Genomic DNA, 24648 nt, shown 5'->3' on the forward strand with positions numbered 1-24648 from the left:
AATAGCTGTTTTAATGTACTTGTCTGTTAATTCCATTATTCTAGGATTTTTTTCTTTCTGTTGGATGATTTTTCTCCTGGTTTTGGGTCATATTTTCCTGTTTATTCTTACAGCTGTTAATTTTTTTTTTTTTAGATTAGGCATTGTGATTTTACTTTGCAGAATGTTAGATTTTATTGTTTTCCTTTAAAGAAAGGAACTTTGTCAGACATCTAAGTTACTTGAAGATCAACTTTATGTTTTGAAGCTTGTTTTCAAGCTTGATCAGGGAAGGTCCACATTTGCCTTTAGTCTAAGGTAATTTAGCCTTCTAATAAGATGTGACCCTTCTGGAGTCTTTGTTGATTGCCTCTGGTGATCAGCCATCTGTTCTCTGACTTTTCAGAGCTTTAATGCCTCTTACCTTTGTGTAAGTCCATCCTGAGAATCATTCAGCTTATGGTTGTTTGCCCGGCCCCATAGAGTAATGGTCTATGCATGCTTGTCTTAGTATTCTGCAAAGACCAAAGGAGTCCCCTAGGAAGATTTCCGGAGCTCTTTTCCTGCCTAGCTTCCTCCTCTCCAGAACTCTACCCCAGCAGTTCCAGGTCCTTCAGCTTCCAGGGCTCTGAACTCTGTCTCCCCAACTCAGTGCTCTCCTTGTGATTCTTCTCCCTGTTCTGTTGTCTGCAGTGGGTCCCAGGAAGAACGTGGGGCAACTATAAGGTTCACCCTTCATTTCCTTTTCCTTGGAGATCATAGTCCTGTACTGCCTGTTGTCTAGTATCCGAAACAGTTGTTTTATATGTTTTGTTCAAGTTTAGATTTGTTTGTGGTGGGAGGGTGAGTCTGGCCTCCCTTGTTATAATGTTGGCCTGAAGCAGAAGTTGAGTTTCTTTTATTTTTTAAATATATTTTCAATTTTTAACAACTGTTAAATAAGCAAGTATCAACAACAATAGATAACAATATAATAAATATGCATATTCCTCCCACTTTGTTTATCAAATCTTAATTTTCTTCAATTTTTTTTTTTTTTTGATAGGGTCTTACTGTGTTGCTCATGCTGGAGTGACAGTGGTGTGATCTTGGTTCACTGCAACCTCCGCCTCTTGGGCTCAAGTATCCTCCCACCTCAGCCTCCTGAGTAGCTGGGACTACAGGCATGCACCACCACACCCGAATAATTTTTATATGTATTTTTTTATAGAGATGGGGTTTTTGCCATGTTGCCCAGGTTGCTCTTGAAATCCTGGATTTAAGCAATCTGCCTGCCTTGGCCCCCCAAAGTGTTGGGATTACAGGCGTCAGCCACTGCGCCTGGCCTGTTTTCTTCAGTTCTTTATCAAGAAATGAAACATTAAAATACAGCTGAAGCCCCATGTTTGTTCTTTCTGATTCTCCCCTTGTGCCCCTCTGAGATAACTTCTATGAGTTTTGTGCATTTTTTTTTTCCTTTTTAATAAAAACAGGGTCTTGCTCTGTTATCCAGGCTGGAGTGCGGTGGTGAGATCATACTCAATGCAGCCTCAACCTTATGGGTTCATGTGATCCTTTCGCCTCAGCCTCTCAAGTAGCTAGAACTACCGGTATGTGCTGCCATGCCTGGCTAATTTATTTATTTATATTTTTTAAAGACAGGGTCTCACTATGTTGCCTAGGCTAGTTTTGAACTCCTGGCTTCAAGTGATCCTCCTGCCTTGGTCTCTCAAAGCACTGGGATTACAGACGTGAGCCACTGGCTGCTCACATGGTTTTTATAATAGTACTTAATAATTTTATATCTGAAAATATTATATAATGTTATTTTGCCCATTTAAAAACTTTAAAAAATGTTAACAAACTATGTGTACTCTGTAACTTGTCTTTTTTACTCAACACTATGTTTTTGAGAATTTTTCTTGTTGATCTGTGTAGTTACATTTTAACTGTTATATCTTACAATGTTTCCTTATGCAACAGCTGGTTCAGTCCATTCTCTTGTTAATGGAAATTTAGTTTGTTTCTAAGTTTTGCCAGTAGGAACAGTGTTGCAATGCACATTCTTGTTTTTTTTTTTTTTGTTTGTTTGTTTTTTTTTTTTTTTTTTTTTGAGACGGAGTCTTGCTCTGTCGCCCAGGCTGGAGTGCAGTGGCCGGATCTCAGCTCACTGCAAGCTCCGCCTCCCGGGTTTGCCATTCTCCTGCCTCAGCCTCCCGTGTAGCTGGGACTACAGGCGCCCGCCACCTCGCCCGGCTAGTTTTTTGTATTTTTTAGTAGAGACGGAGTTTCACCGTGTTAGCCAGGATGGTCTCGATCTCCTGACCTCGTGATCCACCCGTCTCGGCCTCCCAAAGTGCTGGGATTATAGGCTTGAGCCACCGCGCCCGGCCAACAATGCACATTCTTAAACATGTCTGTTTGTACACATCTGAGGGTTTCATTTATTTGTGACAAAACTTGCCGGGCCATAGTGTTTATGCACCTTCAACTAGATATTGTCATTGTCAAAGTTTTCTTCCAAAAGGATTTTACCAATTTATACATTCCCCACTGATAGATATCCTTTTAACACTTGGTATTCTGAAACTTTAATTTTTACCAGTCAGATAGATGTGAAATCATGTAGACTTAATTTGCATTTCTTTGACTTCTAGTGAGAAGCAGTGTCTTCACATTTTTTTTGGATTTTTAAAATTTATTTTTTATTTTTGTTTTTCTTGGAGACAGGGTCTTGCACTTTTACCCAGGCTGAAGTGCAGTGATGTGATCATAGCTCACTCTAACCTTGAACTCCTGGACTCAAGTGATCCTCCTGCCTCAGCTTCCTGAGTAGCTGGGACTACAGGTGTGTGCCACCACGCCCAGTTAATTTTTAATTTTTTTTTTTTTTTGGTAGAGACATGCTGTGTTGCACAGGTTGGTCTTAAACTCCTAGTCTCAAGCAGTCCTCCTGCCTTGACCTCCCAAAGTGCTGGGATTACAGGGGCAAACCACCGTACCTGGCCATATCTTTTGGATTTATAGGTCATTTGGATTTTCTTTTGGGAATTACCTGTTCATATTTTTCTCCATTTTTCTGCTGAATAATTTGTCTTTTCTTATTTTTTAAGCAATTTTACATATTTTCTGGCTGTTCATTATCAGTTGTATGTGCTGCAGATAACTTGTCTGTGATTGCCTTTTAATTTTTGAATTATGTCTTTAATTATACAGAAGTTTAAATTTTTAACATAATTAATTTACACGATTTTTCCCCCCTTAGCATGAGTCTATCAGATGGGGATGTCGTGGGATTTGACATGGAGTGGCCACCATTATACAATAAAGGGAAACTTGGCAAAGTTGCGCTAATTCAGTTGTGTGTTTCTGAGAGCAAATGTTACTTGTTCCACATTTCTTCCATGTCAGGTTGGTGTCTCTTCATTTCATTTTTTTATGGCTGATAATTGTAATATGTCAACTTTATCCCTATAAAATTAAGTTCTTTTATTAGCTGGCCATTCTCTCATTATCTTAAATTTATTTAAGTATTTATGTTCTACCTGATTCACTCGCATTCCTTGTTTTATTTAATTTTCACAACATACCTGTGAGGCATTGACATTTTTTCTGTTTTAGAGAAGAGAAAACTGAAATTTTAAGGGGCTAACTGACCAGGATATATACTGCTATTGCTAGCAGGAGTGGCATTGAAACTGATTATTTTTTCTTGTCATTTATCAATCAGGACCATTTGCTTTAGTTAAGACATACTCAAGGTGAATGTGTTTCTGAATTTAAGATTACTGTTAAATACAAATTTAAACATAAACCTGGTATGTATAAGAAGTAGGACATAAATCCATCATACTTGACAGAACTTACGGAAATAACAAGAAAATGTTACAGTTTTCCCCCAGGGATTAAAAATGTTGCTTGAAAATAAAGCAATTAAAAAGGCAGGTGTAGGAATTGAAGGAGATCAGTGGAAACTTCTACGTGACTTTGATATCAAATTGAAGAATTTTGTGGAGTTGACAGATGTTGCCAATAAAAAGGTAAAATCAATATATATACAATTTTCATAATGAAGATAATTTTGTGTTGCACAGAATGTACTTTCTATCTGAATGTTAGAGTTTTTGAAAAAATAGTTTAAGTTATATAATGTTTTTGTAGCAATAAAAAAGTTCCAAGTGAATGTTCTATGATGAAAACCTTTAGTTTTTTTTTTTTTAAATTTTTGTTTCACGATCAGGGGTACATGTGCATGTTTGTTACATAGGTAAACTTGTGTCATGGGGGTTTATTGTACAGGTTATCACCCAGATGTTAAGCCTAGTACCCATTAGTTATTTTTCCTGATTCTCTTCCTCCCTTCTCCCACTCTCCACCTCCCACAGTGTGTGTTGTTCCCCTCTATGTGTCCATGTGTTCTTATCATTTAGATCTCACTTACAAGTGAGAACGTACGGTATTTGCTTTTCTGTTCCTGCATGAGTTTGCTAAGGATAATGGCCTCCAATGCCATCCATGTCCCTGCAAAGAACATGATCTTGTTTTTTTTTTTTTTTTTTTTTTTTTTTTAATGGCTGCATACTATTCCATACTATTCCATGGTGCATATGTACCACATTTTTTTTTTTTTTTTTTTAATGCAGTCTATCATTGATGGACATCTAGGCTGATTCCATGTCTTTGCTATTGTAAATAGTGCTGCAGTGAACATATGCATGCATGTGTCTTTATAACAGAATGATTTATATTCCTTTTGGTATATACCCAGTAGTGGGATTGCTGGGGTAAATAGTATTTCTTTCTTTAGGTCTTTGAGGAATTGCTACACAGACTTCCTCAATGGAAAACCTTTAGTTCTAATCCACTGTCTTGGCATACAGTTTCTTTCTTTTTTTTTTTTTTTCCTGAGATGGAGTTTCGCTCTTGTTGCCCAGGCTGGAGTGCAATGGTACGATCTCGACTCACTGCAACCTCCACTTCCCGGGTTTAAGTGATTCTCCTGCCTCAGCCTCCTGAGTAGCTGGGGTTACAGGCATGCGCCACCAAGCCTGGCTAATTTTGTGTTTTTAGTAGAGATGGGGTTTCTCCATGTTGGTCAGGCTGATCTCGAACTCCTGAGCTCAGGTCATCTGCCTGCCTTGGCCTCCCAAAGTGCTGAGATTACAGGCATAAGTCACCGCACCTGGCCGGCATACAGTTTCTTTCTTTCTTTCTTTTTTTTTTCTTTTTTTTTTTGAGACACAGTCTTGCTCTGTTGCCTGGTCTGGAGTGCAGTGGTGCAATCTTGGCTTACTGAAAACTTTGCCTCCTGGGTTCAAGTGATTCTCCTGCCTCAGCCCCACAAGTAACTGGGACTACAGGCGTGCCACCACATCCAGCTAATTTTTTGTATTTTTTTTAGTAGAGGCGGGGTTTCACCATGTTAACCAGGATGATCTTGATCTCCTGACCGTGTGATCCACCTGCTTCGGCCTCCCAAAGTGCTGGGATTACATACAGTTTATTTAAGCAAGCCTTCTTCCCTTCCTCCCAGTTCTTGGTACTCTTTCACATTCATATATTTGCAAATGTAAAATTGTGTTTTAGGTGTGTATTTTTAATACATTTATACCAGTAACTCAAGAAAAAATTTTTTTTTAATTTAAGGGAGAGCATAATGGAGCTCCTGTGATACAGTGCTCTTAGTGGAAGTTTGGCTATCAGTTCCATCACCTATATTTCACATATTTTATTAATGAAGTCATTAAATTAAATTCTCATATTTAGCCAACTATTCATTTGGCTGGGAGGTAGAAAGACTACTAACCAGCTTTTTTTCATGAACAGTACTTTTAAAGTCCAAGAATTTTAATACCTACATTAGGGAAATTCTAGAATTAAATTCTTACAATGTGGACTGCATATGAGGCTTTTAGTGACAGGGAATTGGTTGAAGGCTGTCTGTGGGTTGTATTTTGGTATAACATTTCCTAATTTTATCTGTGGTATGTTCATTTGATGTCATTTGTTAATACCTGAAAACAGGAACTGATTTTTACTGTGTTGCTTTTTCATCATTTCTAGTTGAAATGTACAGAGACCTGGAGCCTCAGCGGTCTGGTTAAACACCTCTTAGGTAAACAGCTTCTGAAAGACAAGTCTATCCGCTGTAGCAATTGGAGTAAATTTCCTCTCACTGAGGATCAGAAACTGTATGCAGCCACTGATGCTTATGTACGTGCTTAAAGATCTTTAGAAATTGTGATGTGTTTTAAAAACATTATTATAAATGACTTTAGAAAAATTTTATTGTAGTAGTGGCAGAAACTCTACCAAAATATTTTATATCAATTTGGCGTTGAAAAATGCTTAGGAAGACATTTAGTGAAACTGTTCATTCTCGATATTAGTTAGCAAGTACCAATCAACAGATTGTTCAATGCTAGTTATTTTCATTGTCATGAAGCCAAATTAATGTCTAATTTGTATGTAAAAAAAAATGTGAACTTGCTGAAAACATGAAAGGCTAAGAAACCCAGGCTGAGCAAGCACAAATAGTACTGATGATGAATTTGATATATAAACAATTCAGAATGAAAATAATTATAGTACAGTTTCCATTTTGAAACTGGCCTTATTTCCTATATTTATACATAAAATGTGGTGAAATTTTAGAAAAATTGCCTCCAAATTTAGCTTGTTGCTGCCATTAGATGTATTTTTATATTTACATGTTTGTATGTAGTGAAATCTGGGCTTTTCTTTATATCTAGCACTATTGTGTGTTTTTTAAGAAACGTATTTTATTCCACAGTGAATTTGTTTTCTCCTAATTCATGCTATCATTTGTAGATGAATATTTCATTGTTTCTCCTTTGCATCTATCAAAGGAATGGAAACTCCTTTGAATTGTAACCAGCAACAATTCACTTTTGTAAGGAAAATTGGATGATAATTTTCCTTTAAAAGATATCCCCAAACTTGCTGAGAGCTAGCACAAGTTCTGTAGCATTTTTATTCATGAAAAATCAATGTGACTTGATTGTTCTTGTTAACAGGACTTAGAAGGAGGACTCTTCATATACTGACTAACATTCTCAGCTGATTTAAATAGGATTTCTCTCACTAGATTGCATTTTGTTAGATTCCGTTATAGGTTATTTTATTTGGATATTGTGTGTAATATTGAGTGTGAAAAAGTGAAAACAAACTTTTAAGGCTTAGGCAGCTTACTTTCTCAATTTTCACAATTGGTATGATTATTGAATGAGGACATATTGATACTTGTGTCACATAATAGGTTGAATTCCATGTTTGGGTGCTTTGCGAATCATTCTCTTCGATTTTTCTGAAGATGGGACTTACTGTTTTATTTCAGTGATCTTTAGGACACTTTTTAAATTTTTCTGTTTTTTTATAGGCCGGTTTTATTATTTACCGAAATTTAGAAATTTTGGATGATGCTGTGCAAAGGTTTGCTATAAATAAAGGTATGTTAAGATCCATAAATAAAAAATGTGAATTCACTCTTTTGTGAGGGTTATCTCCAAAAAGACAATATTCACATATTTGCAAAGCATTTAGTGCTATAACTTCTTGAATGTCTGAGTATTCCTGACATTAGGGTGGGATCCATCAGGGCCCAAGATTAGTGTTTCATCTTTGTTACTTGTGGCAAAGCAGCCCTTACTTCTTTTACTTTGTAGCATTGCCATGTATTTGGCTTCTAGAGTTGGGGCTTTGTGGCTTTCATAATAGCAGTGACACAGCCAGCTTTCTCCCAGTCTGGAGATGATACGTCCTTGCTATAAGTATTTGAAATGCTTTCTATATAATACTTTAAAACATATGAGATGGCTTATCCCCAAGATGGTAGCTAATAAACACTAAATGAGAAAGTGGGTAATGATATATTTATTCATTTATTAAATATTGTTGAGCATTTTCCAGTGCTTTCTAACATACTGGTTTACATTTCTAATTTTTTTCTGTGATTTTTCTCTAAAAATAATGGACATGCCATCCAAACTCAGTGCTGTTTTTAGAGGTCTTGATAGGCCAGTGAGAGCAGAAGGAGCCACGTAGTGGAGTGGGTGAGCCCAGGCTTTTTGTTGCACAGACCAATGTGAATCCCAGCCGTGTGACCTGGGATGTACCTGTTTCTCCAAGGGTGGAATGTGGATACTAGCATAATGTCTGTTTTATAGAATAATTGTGAACACCTAAAGGGACAAACTATTCAAAACATCTGTATTGATAATAAAGTTATCACTATTCTTGTAGTTTCCTTTTGGTGATTTTAAATGATTGTGTTTGTTAAGATGTTAATTAAATTAGACCATTTTGCTAAATACTCTTAAAAATATGGCATGACTGCCTCATATAAAATGATATGATATTCTTTATAATTGTCATTGAGAAGGGATTCAGAGCCTCTGTGGGTGGCAGGTCCTCCTTTATATTTTAAGGTAGAAGAGTCTTTATTCTTACTTCCCCTCCCTGGAGAGCCACTTCTGATGAATGCCTGCTGGTTCTCTGTAGTCAGAGGTCTTGTGGCTGTAACTTAGAGTCAGCCTCCATATCCCTGGGTTCTGCATCTGTGGGTTCAGCCAATCGCAGATTGAGAACATTCCAGCCAAAGAAAAAAAAAAATTCACAGTTTAAAAAAGGAAAAGTTGAATTCACTGCGTGGAGTACCACACTGAATCCATATGAATGAAGTGATGTGTAGGCATTGTATAAGGTATTATAAGAAATCTGGAGATGATTTAAAGTATACAGGACAAGGTGTATAGGTTATATGCAAATACTGCAGCATTTTATGTAAGAGACTTGATCATCTATGGATTTGATATCAGTGATGGGGAGGTTCCTGGAACCAATCCCTCAAGGATACAGAGGAATGACTGTATGTTAATTAACTGAGGCAGGTGATAGGTTTTTTAAGCTGATTAGGGAAACAGTATGTAAGAACTTATTTAACTCATAATAAAACTAAAATTCAACAGAGGAGATTTATGAATTTTTGGCTTTATGGTTTGTGGAATTGCATGTAGGTTACATGTACAATTTTGTTACATGTGCAATTTTGATGAAAGTGCTTCCAAGGAATGTTTACTATATTTTTCACTAAAGTAATACATATTAATAACACAATACTGGAAGTCCTGGTATCTGTGTACCTGTCTTTGTAATGCTACATTGTAATACTACATTATTTGACCTTCACTTTTTTTTCCCCTTTATTACATCATATATGTGAGTATATTGTGACATCTTGACTCAGATTCCAGTGAATTGTATTCGTTTGGTGCAAAAACAATTATGGTTTTGGTAATTTTTAATGGCAAAAACCACAGTTACTTTTGCACCAACCTAATAACCAAGAATACCATCTTTTTGCCTTCCTTCCTCCCTCCCTTCCTTTCTGTTATTCAGCCAGAAGTATCAGCATCACTGTTCTCTAATTTTCTTCATGTACATATGGATGATGTTTTCAAATGATCACTTTTCTCTTTCGCTTTTTATTATTAGACTGTTTTTTTCTTCTTGTTAAAGGATAAAAAGATTAGAACATAAAAGAATGTTTACACATTGTTTCCCCATTGACTTATTACCAAGATGGTAGCTAATAAACACCAAATGATATAGTAGTTAAAGATACTTTTACTCATTTATTAAATATTGTTGAGCATTTTACGATATGTGAATACATTAGTGAACAAGCCAGACATAGTCTGTTTCCTGAGGGGCCTACAGTTTTATTGGGAATATAGATGAGTGAAAAAAGCAATTGCAGGGAGATGAGTCTTACGTCATGGGAAAACAAGGTACAGTAGTTAGCACACCAAGAGGCATCTGACACATATTGGGGGAAATATTATAGAGTATTTCCTGGAGAAAGTGCAGGTAAAAGCCAGACCTGAAACCTGAGCAAGAGTTAGCTAAGGCCGGGCGCAGTGGCTCATGCCTGTAATCCTAGCACTTCGGGAGGCCAAGGTGAGTAGATCACCTGAGGTCAGGAGTTCGAGACCAGCCTGGCCAAAATGGTCAAACACCATCTCTACTAAAAATACAAAAAACTAGCTGGATGTGGTAATGGGCGCCTGTAATCCCAGCTACTTGGGAGATTGAGGCAGGAGAATCGCTTTAATCTGGGAGGCGGAGGTTGTAGTGAGCCGCGATTGCACCATTGCACTCCAGCCTGCATGACAAGAGTGAGACTCTGTCTCAAAAAAAAAAAAAGTTAGCTAGCTGAAGAGTATAGGAAAGAATGGGTACAGGAAATTACAGGCGTCAAGTTTCAGAGGTAAGAGAAATTATGGTGTCTATAGGTAATTGAAAGTAGTTCAGTAGAACATTGAATAGGACTGGGCGGATGAAGGCGAAGCAGAAAAAGGAAAGCAGATGGGCCATGGTAAGAAGTTTATATCTCCTCCCAAGAGCAATTGAAATGACTGAGGGTTTTAAACACAGCAATGAATTACATTAAAAAAAAGAAGAACTTGGGCTCTAGAATAAAAAACGAATGGTAGGAGGAAGGCAGGAGTCACAGTAGGAATATCTTTTGGGAGGCTGTGACAATAATCCAAGTGAGAGGTAATGGTAACTTGAATTGGTTAATTGTGTTGAGAATGGAGAGAAGTTGACAGATTCAAAATTCATTTTTTTTTTTTTCTTTTCTTGAGTCTTGCTCTGTCACCCAGGCTGGATGTGATCTCGGCTTACCGCATCTTCTACCTCCTGGGTTCAAGTGATTCTCCTGCCTCAGCCTCCTGAGTAACTGGGATTACAGGCACCTGCTACCACACCCAGCTAATTTTTATATGTTTAGTGGAGATGGGGTTTCGCCATGCTGCCCAGGCTGGTCTTGAACTCCTGGTCTCAAGTCCTCCGCCCACCTCAGCCTCCCAAAGTGCTGGAATTATAGGCGTGAGCTACCACACCTGACCTCAAAATACATTTAATAGAGCAAGTATTGAGCCACTATGCCCTGCCTCAAAATACGTTTAATAAACCAACGGAATTTGAGGTAATGATGAAAGACACACGTCAAGGATCATTCCTGTGTTGTTGGCATAAGCAACGGGAATGAAAAGCATTGAGGAAGAGCAAGATTTTGGGATGCATTGTCACACAGTTGATTTTAGGTATGTTAAGGGAGAGAGACCTGTAAGATAGCAAAGTGGAGATGGTGCAAGAATTAGTTGTGTTGGCTGTAGCGCAGAGGACAGTTTGAGTTAAGAGAGTTTGGACTGAGAATCCTGAGGAACTCTTAGTGTTGAACATTTGTGTGGAGGAGGGGACACCAAAGGAGTTGCCATAGACATCGAGGAAATTAGGAGGTGTGGTGTGCAGAAAGCCAAGTGAAGAACATGTTTTAAGTAGGAGGATGCTATCAACTGTTTTAAATTCTGCTGAGAGTTTGAGAAACTGAGGACTTAGAATTCATCATTAGATTTGGCAATGCGCCAATCATTTGTAATCTTTTAAACAATAGCTTTGCTGTACTGGGTAGCAAAGGAGTGTTTTGAGGAGTGGTCATTTGGAGCATATGCTATTCAAACAGAGAAGAGTCCACAGGCTTTGGTAACATGAAGGTCCTATAACCATAGCAAGAGAATGAGGTAGGAGGAATCATATTAACGTGAATAGAGGAGTAAGTTAGATCTAAGGAATGTGGAAACAGTGACAGGTTCTCATTATGTTGCCCAGCCTGGCTCAGACTCATGGCCTCAAGCGATCCTCCTGCCTCAGCCTCCTGAATACCTCGGGTTTCAGGCCACTGCGTCTGGCTTGAAAACAACATTTTCTTAGAAGCTTGTTTTAGTTGTTTTAGAAATAACTAAGGCATGTGTAAACAACTGTTCTTCTAGAAGGTTAGTTTGGAAAGGGAACGTTTATTGATTCATATAACACTTATTTGTTGGGTGCTTATGTGTCAGGCACTGTTAGAGTTGCTTGGGAAAATTTACAAGCCAAACGAACCACACCCCTTCATTTCCTTTGGGTGAAGTGAGGGAGCCCTGTGGTCATCTGAAGGAAGAGCATAGCAGGATTAGAGGGAAGAAAGTGCAGAACCTCCTAGGGTGATTGGCTGGCTTGTTTGGAGGAACAGTGCATATAACTGAATGAAATGAGTGAGGGTAAGAGTGGCAGGAAATGAGGCTAGAAAAGGAACTTGGGCCACATCACGTAGGGCCTTGTAGGCTGTGGATCTGACTTCATTTCTTATTAATGAAAATAAATACGATGATGGGTGATGGGAAACCCATAGGGGGTTTGGAGCAGAATAATTATATAATTAAAATTTTATTTTAGAAAGATTTTTCTGGTTGGTGTAAAAGGAAAAATGTTTAGCCCCAGGGCATTTTGGCAGAGAGTTTGGAGGCTATTGTAACAGCCCAGGCAATAGACAATAATTGTTTGGATTAGACTGGTAGCAATAGAGGTGATGAGAAGTGGTAGCTTCTGTAGATATTTGGAAGATATATATTGTGAGGGATTTGCTGATGAATTCCCTGTAAGGGGTGAGGTGTGAAGATTGATAGAACGTTAAGATATTTTGGTCAGATCATCTGATGAATGGAAAGGTCAGTTATAGTGGACAGATTATGAGAAGAACAGGTTTGGGTGAGAAAACTTTAGATTTCAGTGTTGCATATCCTAAGTTTTAGATGATTATTGGTATCCAAGAGAATATCTTAGTTGGAAATATGATCCCAAAGTTCAAGGTTGAGGTTGGAGATGTAATTCAGATCCGATGGTAGTTAAAGCAGTGAGACTGAATGAGATAAAATAGGGAGTGAATGAAATAAAGAATAGATGTGATATTGACCTCAAAGGCACACCAGCATTTAGAGGTTGGGAAGATGAGGAGAGAGCAGCAAAGAGGACTGGGAGGACCACTAATGAAGGAGGGAAGTACAGGAGGTGTTTAGTTCTGAAGCCACCTGAAGAAAATGTTTTAAATAGGAAGAAGTTGTCAGTTGCTTTAAATCATTTGGAGAAGTTGCGTAAGATGAGAGTCTAGAATTAAGTTAGGTTGGATGGTGTGGAGGCCATCAATAACTTTTTCTTTTCTTTTTTTTTTTTTTTTTGAGACAAGAGTCTTGCTTAGTCGCCCATGCTGGAGTGCAGTGGCGCAATCTCGGCTCGCTGCAAGCTCCGCCTCTTGGGTTCACGCCGTTCTGCTGCCTCAGCCTCCCGAGTAGCTGGGACTACAGGCGCCGACCACCACACCTGGCTAATTTTTTTGTATATTTAGGAGAGACGGGGTTTCACCATGTTAGCCAGGGTGCTCTAGATCTCTTGACCTCATGATCCCCCCGCCTTGGCCTCCCAAGTGCTAGGATTACAGGCGTGAGCTACCACGCCCGGCTCATCAGTAACCTTTTCAAAAGCAGCTTTGCTCTACTGATTTGAGTGAAAACTTAGTTGGAGTTGGTTTGGGAGGAAATGGGAGCAGAAAATTTGAGAGAGTGAGTATAGACAACTCTTTCAAGGAATTTCGCTATAAATGGGAGTAGAGATCTGAAGACTGAATAGCAAATTGAAAAGTGGGAAGATGAGGTAATTCTCTTGTTTCATTTTTCTTAGTGAAATAAGAGGTGAAGTTGTTCTCACAGGTGTTGGAGGTTCACAAAGAAAGGAAGATGTTTGAAATAGTCATTTTGAGAGTGGGAAACAGAAGAATTAACAGTCAGGGCTGAGGGTGCGTTTGAAATCTGTGTCCTGAGTTTAAAATAACTTGTGTCATCATCGATGTGCTTTATTTTCAACTATATTCCACTGCTTGGGTGTAGGCATCAGGTAGGTAAAAAAAAAAGTGGGTTTTATTAAGAGTAGAGGTTTTGCCAGGTAATTACCATGGAGGGAGAGGTTGAGAGTCTATAGATACAAAGGAATGATTACTGTATTGTGGGTAAGAGAGAAATGGAAGGCTCAGTGGGGAGTGGGAGTAGGGAGAGCGATAGGTAAGGAAAAGGTGATAGGATCAATGCATTTGGTTCTGCAAGTGTCAAAGTATTGTTGGGGAAAGCATGCTGGAAGGAAAAATAGGTATGCTGGTGTTCTCAGGGTGGAAGGCTTATAGTTGAAGTCTGGAAGTGGTGATTTTATTGGCAATTATAAGGTCAACGGTATGACTATGGAATGGAGTGACTAAGGTCTGTTGAAGAAAAGATTGTCGGAAATGCAGGGGTCAAGGAACTGGCCTGTGGGTGTTGAAGTCACTGGCAGTTATCACAGGAATAGTAGTGGAGGGAAAGTCAGTTAATGAATCAGGCGTTAAGATCTCCAAGGGATGAAAGGATGCAGTTTGGAGATGACAAGATAACTGTAGTAATCACAAATAGCAGGTTATGTAGCTCTATCTCATAGGCTTCAGAGGAGATGGGCTTTTGAAGGACAAGAGAAATGATGATGAATCAATTCTAAGCAGGGGAAGTGTTTGGTAAAGCAGGGCAGGCTTTGTGCTGTTGATGGCAAATGATGTACTAGGCAGGATGAAGTTGAGAATTTGGAAGATGATCACTGATTAGGAAGGCTTACATTTTATTTTGACTGGGTTGGTAGCTCATGCCTGTAATCCCAGCAGTTTGGAAGGCCAAGGTGGGCGGATCACTTGAGGTCAGAAGTTGGAGACCAGCCTGGCCACCATGGCGAAACACTGTCTCTACTAGAAATACAAAAAAAAAAAAAAAAAAAAAATTAGCTGGGCATGGTGGCACGTGCCTGTAGTCCCAACTACTCCGGGGGCTAGGGAATGAGAATCGCTTGAAGCTGGGAGGTGGAGGTTGCAGTGAGCGGAGATCGCGCCACTGCACTCCAGCCTGGGCGACAGAGTGAGACTCTGTCTCAAAAAAAAAAGGAAGGGCTTGCATTTTATTTTGGTGATGACTGGGAATGAAGGCATGAGGGATGACTGTTGGAGAAGGCTGTGCTTACTAAACAGTATTATTAAGTAGCAGTTTACATGGTGGTATACTGACTTCTGATTTTGCAATAGTACAGACGGGTTCAGATTCTCATTTCCACCTTCTCCTTCTGCCTAGGCCAATAACTGCTGGGTTATAATACATATGACTGCAGATCATTTGGAATTTACTTTAAATTGAAACAGTACAAATTTGAAAGAGAGGGAGAGCAACTGAGGCAATTTGGGGATTGAATAAGAAGGTCTTTTTGTTGGAATTCATTTAAGGAAAGAAAATGAAAATTTGAGCCCTTATATTATTTAATGAAGTGGCTAAATGAATATCTCTGCTTTGTGGTTTGAAAATTAATATTGATGTTTTTTTTTTTTTTTTCTCCTAGAGGAAGAAATCCTACTTAGCGACATGAACAAACAGTTGACTTCAATCTCTGAGGAAGTGATGGATCTGGCTAAGCATCTTCCTGATGCTTTCAGTAAATTGGAAAACCCACAGAGGTTAAATATTACCGTTTTTTTTTGAATTTAAATCAATTCTTTTTTTTTTAAATTACATTTTCCTGTATGTGAAGAATACTATTCATTAAGGTTGACTCATAGAAATTTGCTTGAATACCCACACACAGACTGATGCATAAATTTGAGAGCTATCTTTCCAGTTGTTAAATACTGAATCCAAAGGTTTAAGCCTTTTCTGTCTGCTTTGTACGATGTTTTATGAAACAAAGGAATAGAAATTGTATTCATATTATACATTTTGAAATTATGTCTGCTTTGTACGATGTTTTATGAAACAAAGGAATAGAAATTGTATTCATATTATACATTTTGAAATTATATCTATATTATATTTTTTGTGAAAGCAAAATAAGTATACATTAAGGAAAATATTTAAGATTCAAAGTTGTCATTTTCTTTCTGTTAATGAGTATCTTTCATTTGATAACATTTATAGTTTGGTCACTTGAAATCTATAGTGACCAAAAGCAACTTCATACTTAGTAGCCTCATTTTCTGTTATTATCTGATTATTACTTAAGAATTCTACTTAATTAAATAGATTATTAGAACAGAAGACATTGCAATTTTAGAGATTCTTTTATAGCTAAAGCACTAGGTAACTTAAAAAAGTTGGATCAAATGTTATACAGATGAATAGATCTTGGAATACAGGTGCTGTGTCTTTTTGGAATCAGACCTTGTCCTGGCCTTAATTGCAGGATGACTTCCTTGTTAACTCTCTAAAAGCAGGAATGCTCTGGAACGATGAACAATTAGAATGTGGTAATGTAATTTTGGGCCAAAAAACACTTTGTAGAAATGTGAAACTCTTACTTGAAATAGAAAGAATTCTGACTGAAAAAGGGCAGTTAATGTATGCTTTTCTGGATAAGATTTGTGATAGGTTTGATTGAGATTTAAAACCATGATATATAAATTTAGCTTTTTTGTTAAAGTAATTTGTCCCCCTAGAATTTGTTTTGGTAATTTTTTTTTTCTTTTTCTTTCTTTCTTTCTTTTTTTTTTTTTGAGATGGCGTCTCGCTCTGTCGCCCAGGCTGGAGTGCAGTGGCGTGCAATCTCAGCTCACTGCAACCTCCACCTCCCAGGTTCACGCCATTCTCCTGCCTCAGCCTCCTGAGTAGCTGGGATTACAGGCGCCCGCCATCATGACTGGCTGATTTTTTTCTATTTTTAGTAGAGATGGAGTTTCACCGTGTTAGCCAGGATGGTCTCAATTTGCTGACCTCACGATCCACCCGCTTCAGCCTCCCAAAGTGCTGGGATTACAGGCGTGAGGCACCGCGCCTGGCCCTGTTTTGGTAATTTTTAATGCAACTTGGAGAATTTCTGAAAGATGTAACTTTTTTTTTTTTTTTTTTGGGACGGAGTCTTGCTCTGTCGCCAAGGCTGGAGTGCAGTGGCACAATCTCGGCTCACTGCAAGCTCTGCCTCCCGGGTTCACGCCATTCTCCTGCCTTAGCCTCCCGAGTAGCTGGGACTACAGGCACCCGCCACCACGCCCGGCTATTTTTTTTTTTATTTTTAGTAGAGACGGGGTTTCACCATGTTAGCCAGGATGGTCTCGATCTCCTCACCTCATGATCTGCCCGCCTCAGCCTCCCAAAGTGCTGGGATTATAGGCGTGAGCCACCACGCCCGGCCTGAAAGATATAACTTTCAAATGGGGGAGGATACTAGTAAAGCCATTTCTTACTCATTTATACATTTTTCCCTCCATAAAATTAGAGCAGTCACCTTTTACATGACTTTTACATGCATTTCAGATTTTTGTACTAGCAATTAAAATATCTACTGGATGTAAATCACATATGCTTAATGCTTTGCTTCATAATATCTGTTGAAGTCAGGTAAAATATAGAGACAGATCATTAAATTGAAAACGTTTTATTTGGGAAGCAAGAATTAAATTTGGGGCATTTACACAGACTGGGTGGTCTTTGGTATCTCTGAACAATGAAGAGAAGTTTGGAGGTTATATAAAAAGGAAAATGTTATGTATTGTTTTTCCAGAAAGTTCTTTGGCACTAGTAAATTTTGGTGAGTTGGAAGCTCTGAATTGGTTAGTGACTATGGTGGGTAAAACTAGTCTTAGAGTTGCAGCAGGTTGTTTCAGTATCTATTAGATAAAACTGGTTTTAGGTTATAATAGGCAGTTTCAGAAAGTAGGCTCCCAGAAAATTACATTCTTAAAGTAATGTTATGTGCCTTGAGTGCTTTTTTTCTCTTGGCCCTTGGCTCTGATTTAGTTGGGTATGACAAGAATTATCAATTTATATAATTTTTTTAACATATTGAAGCTAAATGGGTTTTCTTAAAACTTGGGAATGGGAAATACTGGGTCTTGTGAAGTTTTAGTGTGCAAACAATAATTAGTCTCTTATTTCATGTTCTTTGTAACAAGTCCACAGTAATATCTAATGTATCTAGATGACACCTCAGAACCAGGAGAGAACGAAAAAGACCTCTGAGCAGTCAAAATAATGCTATAAGCATGTATTCCAGCTTACTTTCTGCATTTCCAGTGGAGTGCATGAGGCCACGTTTTGTTTGACAAGCTTGGGTACCGAGTTAAAGTGAAAATGGTGTAAATAACTAATGATATGCACATGACAGTAGGTGGAAGTGACAGCTCACAATCTGTGAAAGAGTGAACAAAACTATAAAAATTAGAACTAAGAACTCTTAAAATAGAACGGTTTGAAGTTTGTTACAGAAGGGAGCAGCTTTATGCTTCAGTGGACTCTGAAGGTATTGGCAGTGTATAGTACTGCTTAGTCACTGATTTAAATTCAGTATATATCTCTTCTATTGCTGTCATGTACTTGACATTCTCCTGGGTGCTAAGGCTGTCTGCAGGCTACTAATATGCATAATAACAATCCTGAAGAAGAAGGAAAAGTACACTGTGCCTTACTGAAGAAGGCAGGACAGCTTTGTTATTTGTTAGAGTAAATATTAGTTATCTTACATAATGCATGGTATATTCCCTGATGTCAGGGCCTGATAAATGAGCCCTTACACTCTTGATAGTCAATCTGTGCCACTGTTGCTGTTTTGTATGTGACACCATTTCCTGTCCATGTAACAATTAAACTGTATCACATACCTGTTCCTACTAAACTATTTGCATGTAATTTTAACATTTGAGTGGCTGCATGTAAGGCTAAAAGTTCTTTATAAGATTTATAGAATTTTAGAATGTTTAAATTAGATAACATTAGTGTGTTTTTAGTTGTTGAATTTAATTTTGCTCTTGATTTTGTTTGTGTTAATGTAGACTTTGTCTACTTAAGCTTGAGCCCAACTTTGGAGTGGTGTTTTCAGTGATAGAAGTAACTGGAAATAACTCATGAAACCACTTAGCACTTTTGATAGTTTATTCCCATGAAGGATCAAATTTTTACTTGAGTCATTAGTATAAAATTTTAAAAGGCATGTCAGATTTTATTAAGCATTGATATTAAATATATAAATATTAGAAGACCTAAACAAAATCACTAATTAAGGAGTAAAACATGTCCCTGCCTATCATATTCCCTTCACTTCCACTAATTTCTGCTTTTATGAAGTACTTTAATAAGCTCTACAACAAATAGACAAGATGTTGTGCCTCATTTTACACTCTAGCAGTGGTTTTCCATTCCAACTAACTAGGTTGGGTTATAATATAGTCATTTAAACTTACTTAGTTAAAATGTTATACATTAGCAGCTGCAATTAAGGAGCTAAGAAATTCAGCTCATATTTATTTATATGCATCCTATCCATATTTTCTCACTTGTTATATTTGCCTACTGATGGGAAATTGATTTTTTCTGTTCCAAAAATGTAGAGTTTCAAGATTTTTGGAGATGCAAAACAGCATCATTTTCAAATTAGAGCACAAACACTCTTACTTGTTCCAGTTGGGACTAGTAATTGATCAGTGAAGTGAAACAATTAGGCAAAACGGGATCATCAAAATTTTCTTTCTTTTTTGAGATGGAATATTGCTCTTGTTGCCCAGGCTGGAGTGCAATGGCACTATCTCAGTTCACTGGGACCTCTGCCTACGGGATTCAAGCGGTTCTCCTGCCTCAGCCTCCTGAGTAGTTGAGATTACAGGCACGTGCCACCACGTCCGGCTAATTTTTGTATTTTTAGTAGAGACAGGGTTTTGTCATGTTGGCAAGACTGGTCTCGAACTCCTGACCTCAAGTGATTTACCTGCCTCAGCCTCCCGAAGTGCTAGGATTACAGGCGTGAGCCACTGCGCCCGCCCCAAATTTTCTTTTAACTTAAAATGTTAATGTTTGTTTGTTCCCAATCTTTTTGTATATGTCAAGGCTTTTTCGTTATATACAGGCCAGCTCTTTGGAGTTCTGCATGGTGTTTCTTGTTTAAACCACACCTATAGTGTACCATCTACAATTTCCAATTCTTTAAGACAGAGTGAAAAATTAAGACACTTGAAGTAATCTTAGTGTAGAGTCTTAGGCATTATGATTTTCCTTGAGACTTTTAGGGTTCTTTTATCATAGTTTATCAAACACCTTTTTTTTTTTTTTCTTTTTAACAAAAAAGAAATTTACAGAATCTTTTTGTATATTCAACTTAGAATTTAATGAAATAGGGTTTTTTTTTTTTTTTTGGTGATCATGTATCATCAACTTACTTTACATTAATTAAATTAATCAAATTAATCAACAAAAAAATCTATAGTTGGCATAAACAAATTTGGGATCAAGGACTACTGACTCTTAGTAAACATACAAGTCAACTGTTGGTACGGAAGTGCCTCGATGCTAGAGAGTAGCCTGTAAGCTGTAATTATATGTGGGCATTAGGGAATGAAGAACAGTCTTAATACTATTGATCTTTTAAGTGAAGGTCAACTTAGAAAGCTTTTACTTATTAAAATGCTTCACAATTTGTCCTTATAGTTAATGCAATTAAAGTTCAATTAATCTTTCTATTTTTTTTAGAGTTTCTATCTTACTAAAGGATATTTCAGAAAATCTGTATTCACTGAGGAAGATGATAATTGGGTCTACTAACATTGAGACTGAACTGAGGCCTAGCAATAATTTAAACTTATTATCCTTTGAAGATTCAACTACTGGGGGAGTACAACGGAAACAAATTGGAGAACATAAAATTTTTATTAATGTTGAAGATGAAACATGGGACCCAACACTTGATCATTTAGCTAAACATGGTGGAGAAGATGTACTTGGAAATAAAGTGGAACGAAAAGAAGATGGATTTGAAGAAGGAGTAGAAGACAATAAATTGAAAGAGAATATGGAAAGAGCTTGTTTGATGTCATTAGATATTACAGAACATGAACTCCAAATTTTGGAACAGCAGGCTCAGGAAGAATATCTTAGTGATATTGCTTATAAATCTACTGAGGTACTAAATAAAGAAGAAGCACATTTTTAGTTATTAGTAGGGTCTGGCTGACTTTATTCCTGTAAAGGGGCAGATAGTAAATATTTTAGGCTTTGTGGGACATTCAGTCTCTGTTGCAGTTACTCAGTTCTGCTATTGTAGTGTGAAAGCAGCCACAGACAAATGTAAACAATTGTGCCTGTCTGTGTTTCAATGAAACTTTATCTATAAAAACAGATAGTGGGCCATATTTGGCTTGTGAGCCATAGTTTGCTGATCCTGACTTAGTATGATGTGCAGCATTGTGTAGTGGAAAGATTTTATAGTGTCAACAGACATTTGTAGTAGTTCACTATTTTATAATTTTGTATGCTTTTTTCATAATATCTCTGCTTTTTGTGGATTCTCTTTATATCTACTAGTGTTTACTCTTCTGACTTTGATTTTTGGGGGTGTATTTTATTTCTTTATACAGACTTTTTTTCTTTTTTCTTTTTTTTTTTGAGACAGGGTCTTGCTCTGTCACCCCAGCTGGAGTGCAGTGGTGCGATCTTGGCTCCCTGCAGCCTTCAACTCCTGGGCTTAAGTGATCCTCTCACCTCAACCTCCCTAGTAGCTGGGAACACAGGCCTGGGCCACTACACTCAGCTGATTTTTGTAATTTTCTGTAGAGATGGGGTTTCGCTCTGTTGCCCAGACTGGTCTCCAACTCCTGGACTCATGTGATCCACCTTCCTTGACCTCCCAAAGTGTTGGGATTATAAGTGTGGGTCACTGTGCCTGGTCCAGAATTTCTTTACTTGCTCATGTAAGAGGGTTTCTAATAAACTCCTGATGCTTTTGCTTGACACTGTAGTTTTACTGTCATCTCAGAATCAGATTTTTTTTCCTTAACTTCTTCATTAAATTAATTTCTTAATTTCTCATTTGTTTTTCATTAGTTTACAAAATTACTTAAGTTGCCTATATTCTCTGAAATTTTATATTTTATTTCACGATAAATAAGTTTTTTAAAAATTAGATTTGAGGCCAGACGCAGTGGCTTATGCCTGTAATCCCAGCACTTTGGGAGGCCAGGGTGGGCGGATCACAAGGTCAGGAGCTCAAGACCATCCTGGCTTACACGGTGAAACCCCGTCTCTACTAAAAATCCAAAAAAATTAACCGGACGTGGTGGTGGGTGCCTGTAGCGCTAGCTACTCAGGAGGCTGAGGCAGGAGAATGGTGTGAACCCAAGAGGCGGAGCTTGCAGTGAGCTGAGATTGCACCACTGCACCCCAGCCTGGGCGAAAGAGCAAGACTCCGTCTCAAAAAAAAGAAAAAAAAAAGGTTAGATTTGACCATTTAATTAGAGTTATTTCACCATCATTTTTCTAATGGCAACAGTAATTTTAGTATTTGAGCAATTATCTATATTTTGGTAACTATTAGTAATCACTTCCGTCAGTATATACATGCATTTCATTTTAAAATGATTTTCAAAATATTCTCATACCAACCATTCGTAAAGGATGTTCCCCTTCTGGGAAATACCAGTTTTTGCTAACATCTGCATTTCCCTTTGATATTCTAGGTATTTTTATTAGGTATACACTTTAAGTGATATGTTTCATATAGTATTATAGAATTACCAGGATTTCATGATTTTTTTTTTTTTTTTTTGAGATGGAATCTAGCTCTATCACCCAAGCTGGAGTGCAGTGGCACAATCTCAGCTCACTGAAACCTCCGCCTCCCTAATTCAAGTGATTCTCCTACCTCAGCCTCCCAAGTAGCTGGGATTATAGGTACCCGCCACCACACCTGGCTAATTTTTGTATTTTTAGTAGAAACGGGGTTTCACCATGTTGGCCATGCTGATCTCGAACTCCTGACCCCAAGTGATCTGCCTGCCTTGGCCTCCCCAAGTGCTGGGATTACAGGTGTGAGTCACTGCACCTGGCCTTGGATTTCGTGATTTGGCTGACATCTTTTACACCAATTGTTGCCATTTTTTATTGGGTACCAATGATTAGTATTGTTTTCTTTATTCATTAAATAAGAAGTAAAAGAACTTTTAAAAAATAGAACTTTTTTTCCTAGTAAAAAGCTTATTTTCAGTTTTTTTTATTGCTTACATTTTGCAGGTTAATGAAGGCTGTACTTCTTTTTCCTACTTCCTGTTTAAATATTTGGCATTTTTTGAGGGATTTCTTTCTATGGATTTTTGTCGCGGAATCCCATCCTGTTGGACGCTTAGTTCCTGGAGATTGCCAAATTATTGAAAAGTTTCCTCATACCCAAACATTGGCAATAGACTGAATAAATAACATCTCTGACACTACTTTTTAATGATATAGAGAATGCTATTGGTAAAATACTGATTTATTTAAAGATATTACAATCATACTAGTTTTTTGCAATAAATCAGTGGATGTCAAAGAACAACTATTGTTCTTTGTACGGCATTTTTCAACGTTGTGAAGAGTTCTTATACTCAAAAAGTTTGGAAGACACAGTTTGACATTGTTTAACCTGAGTTGAACTTGTCATTTTGTATTCTTGTTTAGAGCAGGGATTTTATTTTGTCTCTTTATCTAACTTTGTATTCCTAACTATATTTCTTTCTTTCTCTTTGGTTCTCTGTTTCTTTGTTCATTCTTCTCTCCCTTTTTTATCTGTCACATAAACATGTAAATATATATTATATATCCATTAGGGAAGAGGAAGTTGTCTAAAGATATCTAGTACATAGCAGCTTTATTCTGTAGAAAAGAGGATATGAAGTCAATTATACTGGAAATTAATGCTTAATACTTTTTTTAAAGCATTTATCTCCTACTAATAATGAAAATGATACATCCTATGTAATTGAGAGTGATGAAGATTTAGAAATGGAGATGCTTAAGGTATGTTTACAAATACAAAAACATTACTTCAAGTTCTTTCCAAAGCACATTTAAGTAAAATATTAACTAATTCTAAACCAGGTTCCACCACCATAAAATTGCTAGTAATTATGTAACATTAGATTTCATATTTTCCAATTCATGTTTCTTTTGCGTAGTCTATAAATAATGGGTTAGAGATAATATACTAATTTTAAATGTGCTTTTCTTGTTCCTTCTTGTTTTTTATTTTGAAATAGGATCTCACTGTGTCACCCAGGCTGGAGTGCAGTTGCGCCATCTCGGCTCACTGCAACCTTCACCTCCTGGGCTCAAGTGATCCTTCTGCATGAGCCTCCCGAGTAGCTGGGATTACAGGCATGCACCATCATGCCGGGATAATTTTTATATTTTTAGTAGAGACAGGGTTTCAACATGTTATCCATGCTGGTCTCGAATTCCTGACCTCAAGTGATCCACCCGCCTTGGCCTCCCAAAGTGCTGGGATTATAGGTGTGAGCCACTGCACCTGGCCTTGGATTTCATGATTTGACTGCCATCTTTTACACCAATTATTGCCATTTTTATTGGGTACTAATTATTAGTATTGTTTTCCTTATTAAATAAGAAGTAAAATAACTTTAAAAAAAAACTTTTCTTCCTAGTAAAAAGTTTATTTTCAATTTTTTTTATTGCTTACATTTTGCAGGTTAATGAAGGCTGTACTTCCTTTTCCTACTTTCTGTTTAAATGTTTGGCATTTTTTGAGAGTTTTCTTTCTATGGATTTTTGTGGGGGATCCCATCTTGTTGGACACTTAGTTCCTGGAGATTGCCAAATTACTGAAAAGTTTCCTCATACCCAAACATTGGCAATAGACTGAATAAATAACATCTCTAACACTACTTTTCAATGATATAGAGAATGCTATTGGTAAAATACTGATTTATTTAAAGATATTACAATCATAGTAGTTTTTTGCAATCTTTTTAAATCAGTGGATGTCAAAGAA

General features: G+C 37.5%; 1 protein-coding gene across 10 annotated transcripts in view; it reads left to right on the forward strand.

The window, feature by feature from the left end:
• The window catches only part of WRN (WRN RecQ like helicase), a 140861-nt gene that overhangs the window by 27275 nt on the left and 88938 nt on the right, over positions 1-24648 (forward strand). For 9 of the 10 annotated variants that reach the window (XM_037983618.2, XM_037983614.2, XM_007962111.3 and 6 more), the window contains 7 exons: positions 3224-3369; positions 3850-3998; positions 6022-6171; positions 7358-7427; positions 15256-15370; positions 20361-20790; positions 23577-23657. In XM_037983618.2, the coding sequence (XP_037839546.2) occupies positions 3224-3369; positions 3850-3998; positions 6022-6171; positions 7358-7427; positions 15256-15370; positions 20361-20790; positions 23577-23657 (1141 nt within the window). Of the gene's footprint in view, positions 1-1471; positions 1569-3223; positions 3370-3849; positions 3999-6021; positions 6172-7357; positions 7428-15255; positions 15371-20360; positions 20791-23576; positions 23658-24648 lie in introns of all 10 variants that reach the window. The other variant, XM_007962119.3, reaches the window with a different exon arrangement.

This window comes from Chlorocebus sabaeus, chromosome 8 (genome assembly GCF_047675955.1).
Source record: "Chlorocebus sabaeus isolate Y175 chromosome 8, mChlSab1.0.hap1, whole genome shotgun sequence".
Classification (NCBI taxonomy): Eukaryota; Metazoa; Chordata; class Mammalia; order Primates; family Cercopithecidae; genus Chlorocebus; species Chlorocebus sabaeus.